This window comes from Monodelphis domestica, chromosome 7 (assembly GCF_027887165.1).
Source record: "Monodelphis domestica isolate mMonDom1 chromosome 7, mMonDom1.pri, whole genome shotgun sequence".
Lineage (NCBI taxonomy): Eukaryota > Metazoa > Chordata > Mammalia > Didelphimorphia > Didelphidae > Monodelphis > Monodelphis domestica.
The window spans coordinates 167,237,013-167,250,595 of record NC_077233.1 but is presented as its reverse complement, the minus strand read 5'-3'; the positions used below and the strand labels follow the sequence as shown (position 1 = coordinate 167,250,595).

Genomic DNA, 13,583 nt, shown 5'->3' with positions numbered 1-13,583 from the left:
GAGGTTGTGCCATCATTAATCACACAAAGGACCATGGTCAAAATTTCAATTGACATCCAAAGTAAGTGACTCACCCTATAGTAGTCAGTACTGTACACATCACGGGACATCCCAAAGTCACCAATTTTCACCAGCAGGTTCTCTCCAACCAAGCAGTTCCGGGTGGCAAGATCGCGATGGACAAAATGCTGGGATGCCAGGTAAACCATGCCAGCTGCAATCTGCTGGGCAATGTGCAACATCTGAGATTGGGTCAATTCAGTGGGGCGGTTGCCTTCTGCCATGAGCACAGCATCTGGTCCATGGGCCCTGCATAGATGAAATACAGATATGGGTTCTTGGAGCCATATTTCACGTGTAGACATGGAGCTCTGATGTTTCCCACCAGAACTAAATAATCAAATGCCGGCTTACTAAAAGATGCTTGGCATATAGTGAGGACAAGGAAAATGTTTTAACCATGTTTTCTTCCATGGCAAACATTCCCCAGGAGCCTGTGGAATTTCAAGTACCATCTGGGTCTGTCTTCTTCTGGCAGCCCCAGAAGCTTAGAAACCATCCGAGGGTTCAGGAGACCCTTTAAAGTCAAAGGGGGTTGAGCTTGTGATCACGGATTAGGAGACTGGAAATTCAGGATGCTTAAACATTGAATTTCTTCTTTTTGCTCCCAGAGACATAGATGGACACAAGCCCTGATTCCCTTTCCACTGCATGCCTCACCCCAGTACACATATGAGTACCACTGAAAAGGATGGCAAACTGTGTTTTTTCCATAGGCACAGCTTTCTTGAAGTCTATAGCAGGCTTTAACATCAGGTCTGAGAACTTATTTGTTCGTTTGTTTGTTTTTTAATAACTAGTCCAATATAGTGGACTTTTTTTTGCAATCTTATGTATTTTGTTTTTTGAGTAGTTAAAAAAACAAACAAACATCTTTCTGAAATAGGGCCCATAGACTTTCCAAGACTGCCAAAAGGGTCCTGGAAAGGAACAGAAAAACAAGCAAAAAAAAACGAACCCCTGGGCCAGAATCTCAATATTTTTACTCCACCCTATTGACATTTGTTTGTGTAACCAGGCAGTTTTTCCAATATTCCCTGGTTCTCCTTCAGGAAACAAAAAAACCTAACATATCAAGGTCACTGGGAGTATATCAGCTTGGACTTGATGCATTTTTTTTAACTTAAAAATTTTAATAACAAATGTCCACATGAGTTTTCCAAAATCATATAAAATCCATATTGTCTCTGTCCTTTCTTCCCTCCCCCCTCCCAGATCTGACAAGCAATTCCATCTGGGTTATACATGTATTATCATGCAAAATATATTTCCATATTATTGAATAATTTTTATTAAAATTTTCATTAAAGTTATTATAAAATAATTTCATAGACCCCAAATCCCCAAACATATGCCCACCGGAAGAAACAAGTGAAAAAAATCATGTATTTCCACTTGCATTTCTACTCCAACAGTTCTTGATGATGCATTTCTAATGAAAAAAAAAATGGCCATCTTTTCTCTGCTTTCCCTCCCAGATCTCACCCCATGAACCTGTCAAGAGCCACACACACCAGAAAGGCTATTTTGAGTCTCAGCTAATTCGTTCTTTGCCTGGGATTTTGGAGGTGTTTTATTTTTTAAGCATTCCCTTTTAGATTCTTTCTTTCTTTTGAATGCACCTTCCACATCACAGCTTCAGCTGCCTGGTGCCTTAAAGTACCTGACTCTGTGTATGCTGCTGCAGAGGTGGGGTGGGGGCGGCCACCAAAATGCCCGTCTTTAAACCCAGTTAAGTACGGAGCGCTGGGGCTGCTCCCCTCCTCGGCATTGCAGTCCTGGCTCCCTCAGCGTAGAAAGCGTGAGCTAGAGAGCCAGCTGCTTCTTTAATCAGCAGATTCACTTTCCCTTTCTGACCTGGGGGGGCACTACAGGGCAAGAAATGAAGTCACTGTTCCCAGCCCCAGGAATGGGCTCGCTCTGCCCCTGCAGCCTCAAACACCAGCGGCGGCAGGAGAAGCCAATACTCTGACCCACATAAGGGGCTGGAGAAGGCTCTCCTTGCTAGAAACAGGAAGATCTGTCTCCAAATGCATGGGGGAAAGTCGAAATTAAACCCCAAAGGGGGAAGAGCCAGTCTAAAAAAAGGGGGACTCCCGCCCCCCCAAAATAATTAAAGAGAGCCTTAGTTAGCCTACATCACATTTCAAGGAATTATCGCCCCTATTTGAGCCAGATCAAATCTCACCTCCGCTGGGAAGCCTTCTAGCCCACAGTGGTACCCCCCCCCCCCCCTTCTCTGAATTCCTGCAGAACTTCTCACAATGTGCTATCGCTCAGTTTAGCTTGTCAAAAAACAAGTCGCATTCCTGCCTAGATAAGCCAAAGATAGAACTTGGAGAAGGAAGTGGGTCAGAGGTTATCCAGTCCGACTCCCTCGTTTTGTCAGATGGAGCTAAGATAGAGGAAGGCTTGGGGAATCACCCCAAATCATATAACTGGTTAGTGGTGAGAAAGGGATACGGGCTGGGTCTCCTGATTCCCCATGTCGTAGAAAGATTGTAATTAAAAAAAATATGGCACTCTCCCCGAAAGTGTGTTAGCCTTGCTCGGGCCATGCTAATCTTCTCTGTAATGTTCCCACTTTAGTCTATGTGCTGCTGAAGCAAGTACAAAAGATTACAGTATTAAATAAAAGTCAGGAGATCTGGGTTCTAACTCTCTCCCTTCAATTAATTCGATGTCCGCTCCTCCTCTCCTAGCCCCAGTTTCCTATAAAAACAGGAACTAGGTCCAGATCAACTCAGCAAGCATTTACTCAGTCCCTACAATGCTCTAGGTACCTGGCTCCGGGCTAGGCATACAATGACAAAAGGTATTGTATTGCTCCAAAGAAGCTTACATTCTATTGGGAAGAAATGTCATTATGCATAGGTTAAGTAAAACAGAAAGCAAAGGCTAATAACTTTTAAGGCTAAACAAATTATAAATGAATTTATCTATTAAAAACGGGAAATCAAATTCTAAGGTAGGGAGGATTTTAAATTGAGGCAGAGATCAGCTGTGTGATCCTGGGCAAGTCACTAAACCTCTCTTTGACTCTGTTTCTTTAACTCTAAAATTAGAATAATAATAGCACCCAAAGCATTTAACACAGTGTTTAACAGAGTACATTGTAGGTAATATATGAGTGCATGTTCCCTTTCCCTTCCTATATTGGAGGATGAACTTGAAATGTGTATTAATGGGAGTCAGGGATTCCAAGAAGGAGAACATTCTAAGTATGGGAGACAAAGATGGAAGACAATGTTTTGTTCAAGGAAAAAGTAGACCACTTTGGTTAGGATACAGAATGAATGGAGGGGGAAGAAATAGGAGATCAATCTGGAAAGATAAGCTGAAATCATATTGCCAATTGGCAATTTAAATTGTCTCTAAATACAAACAGAATAGTTCATATTTATGCTAGAGGCAATGGAGAGCAAGTGGAACTTTCTAAGCAGAGAAGTGACATGGTCAGGGTTCTTCTTTAGAAATATTAGTTCACTGGGCTTTGTAGGAAATACATTGGAGAAAGGAGATGGGGGACTAATTAGGAGGCTATTACTATATTCCAAGCAAACAATGATGAAGTCTTTAATTGGGTAGTGGCCATGAGCTTAGAGAGAAGGGGATGGACATGAGTGATGTTATGGAGGTCAAGCCAACAAGATTAAGCAACTCATTGGATGTGAGGGGTAAAGGAGTATTAAAGACCCAAGAATAACACCAAGGTTGCAAACTTGGGTGGTTAGAAGGCTGCTGGTGTCCTCCAGAGAAATGGAAAAATCAGGAAGAATAGTGGGTTTGGGAGGAAAAAATACGGAGCTCCATCCTGTACATCAAGAGCTTTAGTTGCCTTTAGGACACTGAGGAAGATATAACTAGAAGACAGTTGGTGACAGAAAGAAATGAAGACTGGCTATGTAGATTTGGCAGTCATTTGTTTAGATGATAACTGAACCTCCTGGACCTGACATGATCACCAAGAGGGAGTATATGTGGATGACAGCCCTGAACACCCACACCTCAGGGGTAAGGCATGGATAATGATCTCTTCCTAAAGACCTCATCCCAAGACAAAGCTGTGTCATGAACACCTGGGGAAGAGAGTATCCAAGAGCAGGCAATGCCTAGCAGGGTCCTATGCTGTAGAAAGGTCAAGAATGATGGCCATTTGATTGAAGAATTAAGAAGTTGTTGACAACCTTGAGGATAGCTGTGTCCATTGAACAGAGGGGTCAGGAACCAGTTTGTAAGAGGGCAGAAATGTATTATTTTTTTAAACCCTTACTTTCGGTCTTAGAACCAAACTGTGTCTTGGTTCCGAGGCAAAAGAACGCTAAGGGCTAGGCAATGGCGGTTAAGCAACTTGGCCAAGGTCACATAGGAAGTGTCTGAGGCCAGATTTGAACCTAGAACCTCCTATCTCTAGGCCTGGCTCTCAAACCACACCCAGCTACTCCTGAAGTCTGGAATTTAGGTAAAAAAGCAGAATCAATGAATATAGACATTATTTTGCTCCCTCCCCTCACTGAATCCTTATTCCTGTCAACAGCTCAAGGTATCAATCTCCCAGTCACCAAAATTTGTGGCCTTGTGTCATCTTTGACTCCTCACTTTCCCGCAACTCCTCTACCCAGAATTCTTAGCACACATAAGGTATTAAATACATGTTTGTTGAATTGAATTGAAGTTGGATGCGTTCTCTATCTATAATATCTCACTTCCATCTATTTCTCTCTACTCACAGTCACCAGGCTATTCCAGGCCCTCATTATTTTAACTTGGATAATTATCATCACCTCTTACTTCCTACATCCACATTCTTTCTTCTCTAGTCCATTTACCACACAGCTGCCAAATTTATATTCCTAAAGCACAGGACACTCTCTCTCTCTCTCTCTCTCTCTCTCTCTCTCTCTCTCTCTCTCTCTCTCTCTCTCTCTCTCTCTCTCTCTGTCTCTTGGGAAGCTTCAGTTGCTCCCTATATCTCACAATAAATAGAATCTCTTTGGTTGGGTGTTTAAGACACTCCAGAATCTGCCTTCAACCTATCATTCCAGACAGATTTCACATTATCCAGCCACTATAGATCACTGTTAACTTCTTGTTATCATTCAACAAAAATTCCAACACCAACATTCAGACAATCCCCAGAACCAGCCCTATCGACTGCCCCATCCTCTCATTCAGACATGGAGAACAAAAAATAAAGCTCTTTATGTGAGTTGGTTTTCCACCATCAATGTTTTTGACTATTAATAGGACTGTACTTGTTAAATATCATCATATGTTATTCATAATATTATTGATGACATAACAGAGAGTAGTTTCAGTTGAGTCAAAAGCCAGACCACAACAGGTAAAGAAATAAGTGTGAGGGAGGTAAGGACGTAAACATTGTCCTTTCCCCCCAAATCCATCCCTCTTTCTAATGACCCTTTTTCTGAGAGGGACACCATCTTCCTTACATTCAATCACACCAGGCTCCTTGCTGTTCCTCACACAAGTGAGGCATCCCATCTCTGGACTCCAGGCATTTTCACAGGCTTCTTAAACTCTCACCATCCTCCTCTCTCCTTCGTGTTTGTTTTAGATCTCAGCTAAAATCTTACCTTCTCCAAGAAGCCTTCCTCAATGCTAAATCTTACTTCTTTTCTTCTGAGATTATTTACAGTGGATTCACTCTATATCTTGGTTATATATAGCTGTTTGCATGTTGCTCCCCCATTAGACTGTGAGCTCCTTGAGAGCAAGGACTGTCTTTTAGCTTTCTGTGTACCCCCAAAGGTTAGTACAGTGTCCAGCACATAGTGGATGCTTAATAAATGATTGTTGACTTGACTGTCCTATCTGAGACAAAGGTTTATTGTACAAAGATCTATTTTAAAAAATAAAAGGAAGAGAAGATGAAAGCTCAAGCTTAATAAATGCTTGTTAACTTAACTGTACCAAGACAAAGGTTTATTGAACAAAGGTCCATTTAAAAAAAAAAGTAAAGGAAGGAAGAAGAGATGAAAGCTCAGATAATGCTATGTTTTCTTTTTTTTCCCCCATTATACTGAAATACAGTGCTGCAAAAGGACTCTGAAGCATACTAAAGAGCCTGACCTTTGCCCTTCATTAAAAGTTAATCAAGTCTAAACCTCTATACAGCACAGCAGGGAGGGTTTGGAAGGGAAGCGAAGGCTCTCAGCCATTAAAAGGGGTCAGTGGTCCTCCAGCTGACTTCAAATAGAGAGGCACTTATCCCAACTTGCCAATGTGCTGAAGGGAAGAAGAACGAACCAAACTGGGAAAACCCAAAAGGGCACATCAGCATAGCTACAAAGCTGGAAAGGATGCTGGGCACCATAGAGGCCAACTCTCTCATTTTTTATAGGAGAAAAGTGAGGCTAAAGAATGATTCAGCTCACAAAATAAAGCATGCTATTTATATCCAGAAGATTATTATCTCCTCTCAGGCCACCAGCCATTTTTCTTAGGTGCCTACTATGTGCCAGGCACTCTGTTAAGTCCAAGGGAAACAATCAAACAATCAATCCCTGCTCCATAAAAGCTCCCAGAGTTATGGGGGAAAGAACATACAAACAACAAACAAGATAGGAAAGATCTCTTTGGTTGGGTGTTTAAGACACTCCAGAATCTGCCTTCAACCTATCATTCCAGACAGATTTCACATTATCCAGCCACATTATCCACATTATCAATATAGGAAAGACTGGAGATAATCTCAGAGGGGAAGCATTGAGAGGTAGCATGGTACAGTGGAAAGAATATAGCAGCACAAGAGTCAGAGGACATGGGTTCAAATCTTGATGATAATTCTTGGATTAATTTTGAGCCTTTGAGCCTCATTTTCCCCTCTGTAAAATGAGAGGCATCATACTGGGCCTCAGTTTCACCAATAAAGTAAGAAGGTTGGATTAGATGATCTCTCTCCAAGGTCCCCTCAAACTTGAAATCTGTGTGCAGGGATCTAACCCCCAGTCAATACGGCTCAGCACTCCTGTGTTATGTCAAGTTTAGTTACAGTGACATCTTCTGAGGACGCTATTGAGCTCATGGACCTTTGAATTCTTATATTCTCTCTCAGTTAACAGAACTCAATCTTAAGAGGTTCCCATCTGGTTAATGTCATTTGTCCCTTCTCTTTCTGGAATGACTTTTAGCCTCCTTTTTGTATTAGGAATAATCCTGGCATGCTACTCTAACAGGAAAGTAAACTACTGTAAGAGGAAGGCAAGTTATCCAAATATGTTCCTAAAAGTCCACAGCATGTTACTTTGTTCTGAGCCCTCAGGTTACTCCGCAGTGTTTTTGAAGAGAAAGAGAATTTTAGAACCTAATGCAAGAAAGCTATCTTCTTGGGAATATAAAAAGGGAGCATTGGAAGGAAAAGCATCAATCTGGAGAAAAACCTCAGTTTCAAAATATGTGTGAGCTTGGCTAAATCACCTAAATGTTTCCAAATCTGATTCCTTTTTTTGTAAAATGAAGCGGGTTGGATTGGGTGATCTCTAAAGTTCCTTTCAGCTCCAACATCTTTGTACCCTAGCTATGCAGGATAGGGGTATATTTCAATGGATTTCACTTTGCTTGGGAAGATTGTGGTCAGCACTATGGCCATTCCAAGCCAATCTTCTGGGACTCAAGAATGCTTACAACTAGCCTTGGCCCACGGACGAACCCAATTAATTTTTTTTCTCTAATCAGGCAAATAAAATTCTACACATCATCTAAGAGCCCAAGGAAGGCAAGCAAATAGGGAGAGATGCCCATCCTAGGGAAGGCATGCTACCTCAAGGGCATTCTTATGGGAACCGGATGGCTAGAGTTCCATCATGTGTGGTATCATGGAGTGGGTTTTACCAAACATAACCTAGCATGAGAACCTGACACTTCTGCAGTCATAAATAACATCCTACCCCTAAGAAGTGGGCAGATTCTCAAATCAAGTGGAGGAGGTTACTAGCTGCTACATGCCCTATCTGAGACACCACATCAGGTGCATACCTGCTCCTTCTTGAATGCTGATGGGAAGCTGATGGGAGGGTGCCGGAACCACAAACGGGAAAAGGGGAGTTGAGTTGCCCACATTTAGATATATGAGCAAATAAATCTCTAACTCCAGCCAGGTGAGGGCATTTGGTGCATTGTGGTAGCAAGATGGGAAAACAACTATTTTAATTAAGAAGGGTAGCATAAGGAAGAAAGGGGGGGGGGAGGATATCAAGCCTTTAAACAGCAAGGGTAGAGAACCATGGTCAGTTGTGTGGAAAGGAAAAAGATTTCGACATGATTGCTCCTCTCTTCCCTCCCCCCACCCTCAAGGGATGGTTGCTAGAACAGTATGAGAATATTTCCACCATTTTTTTCCTGTTCCAACAACTACGAAGTAAAATAAAATGAAAAGGCAGCTTTCCAAATGGGAAGGAAAGCTCATGATACCATAAACCAGCTCTCTACTGTCTAACTTCACCAAATATTCTTGTGATTAAACATCTATACACGTATTTGGCCAAAAGCATGGCAAAGGACAAGGGACTTAACTAAATTTAAATGGAATGTAGTCAGAAGGGGTCTAAGCAGTCTAAACACCGTGATGTTTCTAAGAACAACTGTAACCTTTTCTTCCAATAGCCTTTCAGAAATTTAGTTGCACTATAGGAGAGGTAGCACAGGATGGTGGATAATGAACCGGCCTTAAGAGTAAGTCCTACTTTAGCTAGTGGAGCTAGGCAGACTCGATTTCAAGTCCACCTCTGACACATACTGGCTATATGATTCCAGACCACTTAACCTCCAAGGCCTCCATGACACTCTCCCATCAGAGAAGGCTGCCACCCATGTTCACAGGGGTAGTTTCCTTATCTAGGTGCCTGCTCTGCCAATAAAGTACTTTCCCTGACCCCATTTAAACTACAGATTTTCAGGATCTTCTCCCTGGTTGAATGTACCTAATTGTGGTCTTTGATGTACTGGATGGAAATGTATTCTAAACACACAATTAACTTAAAGAATTTTTTTTTCATTGCTAGACTAGGATTCATATCCTATACTCTAATATACCTAAAAAGTGTGAAAGTTAAGATTTGAATCCAAGTCTTCTAAGCCTGGCACTCTATCCATTACATTATGGTACCTTTGTTCTACACAAAAAGAGAGAAGGAAATTACAAAGAACAAGAAATCCTGAGCAATAAATGCCCCAGTGTTGCAGAGTTGGGGAGGGAAGGGAATAGAGTTTTAAAAATCATTTAGTAAGAATACTTCAGGAAACCAAGATTCTGAGGGTCAAGTGACTCAAGTTCACAATAACAGCAAAACAAGAACATTTGGCCTAATTGCTACCAGGCTGATCAAGGACTTCTTCCTCATCAACTAAAGTCCCTGCAATTTTCCTCTTGCCTAGATACTGTGGTTCAATCATCTCTGACACTTTGTGACCCTATTGGAGGCTTTCTTGGCAAAGACAGTAGAGTAGTTTACCATTTCCCTCTCCAGCTCATTTTACAGCTGAGGAAAGTGAGGCAAACAGGATAAAGGGGCTTTGCCTGGGGTCACACAGCTAGTCAGTCTGAGACCAGATTTGAATTCAGGAAGATGAGTCTTCCTGACTCCAGGTGAGGCACTCTCTCCACTGTGCTGCCTAGATAGCTTATAGTTTATCACGAGTAAGTAAAAACAATAACCATCTTCTTTCTCTTATTTTATTTTAGACCTAGCACAAATTTCCCTTCACTTGCCCTTAGTGCCTTCTCTCAGATTAAAATACTGAAGGTTTCATTATGCTAGATTAATTATTGGAAAGGACCAAGTGCTAAGCTCATTTATTTCCTTTTTCTCAGTAGAAGTCGGACCTGCTTCAGAAAAACAAGATCTGATGCAAGGCAGGTGACACAGGCAAGCAATGAAGGCTGCTCTACAGGGTGGCATAGACTTCTAATCATTTCGATTGTACTTATAATGTCATTTACAGATTGGTACACCCATTTTAACTCCCGGACAGAACAAAACTTCCTCGTTGGGGAGATCTGCTTCTTTTTAAACTCTGTATCTCTTAAAAATTAGTTTGTACTTTGCACATGGGTGATGTTTAATGAATGCTTCACTGAGTTCAAATCGAATTTCACTGGTGTTCAATTCTCAGATTTAGGAGAGTCAAAGACTTCCCTAGTCTTCTCCCTGAGCACACAGCTCTCTCACCTGCCCCAGTAGACCATACCTGAGATACTTGTTGAGATCTCCATGCTTCATGTATTCAAAGACCATGATAAGAGGATCCCCCTCCACACAGACGCCATAGAATTTTACGATGTGCTCATGCTGGAGATTGGTCAGCAATTCGGCCTCTCGGTGGAAGTCCTTGCGGGCATTTTCGCTGGCATCTTTCAGTGTCTGGTCAGGTGGAAGAGAAAAACAAAAGAATTCAAAAATTAAAAACATGGGTGAATTGAAATGAAGCTCTGCATTAAAAAAAAAAGCAGCCATTTGTGGGAATGTGGAAATGGCAAAATGTGTCGGAAATTAAAGCTTCACAAAAGATTACTGAAAAATAGTTTCCTTTTAATTTATGAGATCAGAACACATTAAGCTATAATTGATTATTTGTGTGCACATGTTTTTCTCATAGTTTTTGCTCCCTTTAAGCCCTTGCTGAAGAGAGATGACATCTGATGAACCCAACTCTCAAGAGATAGGTTCCCCCAATAGAATAACACAGGATCCTTTTTATTCAGGTAACATTTTCAGGATTCTCCCTCAGCATATGTTAATGGAATTTTGAAAATGGCAATGATAACAAAACCCCTTGAGGCAGCCCTGGATTCAGAGCCAGGAAAACCCAAGTTTGACTTCTACTTCAAATACTAACTAGCTACATGACCGTGGGCCAGCCACTTAACCTCCCACTGTCTCAGTTTCCTAATCTGCAAAATGGAGATTAATAATAGCATTAATAATAGCACCATCGGCTTGTTGTGAGGATCAAATGGGATGGTGTATGTAAAGCATTTTAAAAACCTTCCACTGCAATGTGAATGCAAGTTATTCTTCCTATTAACATATTATTTCTTCCCTATCATCAGGTTGTAGGGGAAGTACTTTGTGAGGTTCAAAGCATGATGGGGTTGTAAGCTGGTAGAATGACTTCTCCGCTCTCTGTTCACTGTGTCTTACAGAGAAGGGGGGAGGAGGAAGAGAGGGAGGGAGGAGAGCTTCTTGACCCTACCCTTCACTGATGCCTTAGCAACTTTGAACTGGAAAGGGTCCAAGGAACCCTGTATATTGGCGATGCAGTCATTTCTTCAGTGAAACTCTGGGAAAATATTTTAAAATAGACTTTGGCAAGGACATTCACAATTTAATCTTGAGAGTGTTTTCAGAAGTGAACAAAACAGCACTTCCTGGCTTTGTAAAGAGTGGATGTTGTGTGGTTCAGGGGATGCTACCTATCTCTGGGAGGCAGAAGTGCCTTAAGTGTAAGCAGCATTCTGATAACTGCATATTCTTCACTTAAGGGCAATATGAAGAGTGGCATTCTGTCTATGCTGTGATCATGTGTGGGTGTGTGTCCTGAGAAGCTTCAGGAGCTGGGTGATTTGCCACCCAAATTGGCTTTCTTTATTTTGCTATAAGGGTTGCTCAGGGAAGCATCACATCTATGGTCTTTTGTAATTTTTTTTCAAAGACCTGATAGTGGTGGTGGTAAATGTTCTGTTTTTGTCGTGGGTCAGATGTGTCTGATAATTCATGACCCCATTTGGAGTTTTCTTGGCAAAGAGCCTGGAGTGGTTTTCTATTTCCTTTTCTAGCTCCTTTTACAGATGAGAAAGCTGAGGCAAACAGAGTTAAGTGACTTGCCCAGGGTCACACAGTTAATACACAACTGAGACCAGACTTGAGACTTCCTGACTCCAGATCTGACACACATCTTCTGTGCCACCTGTCTGGGGGCATTCTACACAACATCATATAATGTCCCTCTGTCTCATCTCTATCTTTTGGGATTCTTAGCTCCTCTCAAGCTAAGATCAGATGCCTTCTTATGTCTTTCTGCATCCCCTCAGTTGCTAAGACTCTCTTCACCCCCAAACTCTTTTGCACATATTTTATCTTATTTCTGTAAATGTTGTATATTCCCAATGGAATGTGAGTTCTGTGAGGTGAGAGCTATTTGCATTTTGTCTTTATAGTTACTTATAGTAGGTACTTCATAAATGCTTATGTAATTAATGGGACTTTCTAAGCTATCCTATTTTACTCTACCTGTTGCTCCATATAACGAGCAAAGTGTTTATTCCAAAAGACTTGACTCTGTATTCAGACTCAGAAGATCAGGTGATGATCAGTTAAGAAACTTCCAACCTTCCTTGGACAAAAGTCTACATAAGAATGAGGTTGTTCCACGTATGGGAAACCTTTGATTGGAACCAAATCCAGACAACTTGATTTCCAAGGCAGGAAAGAGTTGCTCTAAAGCTCTATTAGTAAAACTAATTCCACTTATAGTATAGGAGGATGCTTTCTCCAGGATAACTCATTTCTTTCAATTAATGAAAGGGATTTTTGTCCATCCAGTCCTTTGGGAAAAAACCACAATTTCTCTTGGTAACCTTTCCTCTTCCTGACCATCATTCTGTCACATATACTAGCTCCATTGTGGAACACCAGGATTTTCTTATTCTAAGTGTCAACTCTAGAACTTGATTTCTTCTTGTTTCTGAATTTTTTGACATTTCCTTAACTGACATGACTTCTGAGGAAAATCTCAAGGGAGCTTCTTCACCTCTTTCTCAAAATAGTCAAACAGTACATGAACGATGCACTGTTTCCAGCCAGGAAGTGTAGCAAAGTGTGAGACAAGTTTCAGAAGAGAATTCAAAACTTCTGGTGATGGTTAAATAAGGGAAAGATAGGAAATCCAAGAGAGAACTCCTGATTTTCTGAAATGCTAGAATAACAAGGAAAAGAGGAAGGGAAATCTGAAGAAGAAACTTGGGATATGAGTTGAGGAACGAAGGCAATTAATTATAACTTAACAGGAGTAACTGGTATGTCATGTCGTAGGACAGAACTTGTAACTGACATTATACTAGGCTCTGAAAGGGACATTATATAAAAGAGGAAAAGGAAAACATGTGTACCTATAAAGAGAAAGTTGTCTTTTATACTAAAAAGAAGGAAAATAAGCATTTGTTGAGCACCTATTGTGTGCCAGGCACTGTACTAGAAGCTTTACAAATATTTGCTCATTTTACACTCACAACCTCAGGAATTAAGTGATATTATTATCTCCATTTTACAATTTGGGAAACAGAGGCAGAAAAAAGTGAAGTGATTTACTCAGGGTCACAGAGCTAGCAAGTATGAGGTCACATCTGAATTCATATCTTCCTGATTCCAAGCTCAACAGGCATATTTTCTGATGCCAGAAAAGTAAAAATGTTTGGGTTGAAAGGAAGGGGAAAAAGAAGATGTAGGAAATTGACTGTCATCCTTCATACTTGAAGAGGATCAATATGGCATAACTGGGTGATG

At 41.1% G+C, this 13,583-nt stretch overlaps 1 protein-coding gene and 1 non-coding gene across 7 annotated transcripts in view; both read right to left on the bottom strand.

Annotated features, from left to right (window-relative positions):
- Positions 1-13,583, bottom strand: part of NTRK2 (neurotrophic receptor tyrosine kinase 2) — a 427,840-nt gene that overhangs the window by 81,468 nt on the left and 332,789 nt on the right. For all 6 annotated transcript variants that reach the window (XM_007498888.3, XM_056805953.1, XM_007498890.3 and 3 more), the window contains exons 15-16: positions 10,270-10,442; positions 75-309 (exon numbers count right to left, since the gene is read on the bottom strand). In XM_007498888.3, the coding sequence (XP_007498950.1) occupies positions 75-309; positions 10,270-10,442 (408 nt within the window). The remainder of the gene's footprint in view (positions 1-74; positions 310-10,269; positions 10,443-13,583) is intronic.
- LOC130455659 (U6 spliceosomal RNA) lies at positions 2,568-2,673 on the bottom strand. Its single transcript, XR_008913768.1, has one exon. It is a non-coding gene; the product is annotated as a U6 spliceosomal RNA (small nuclear RNA).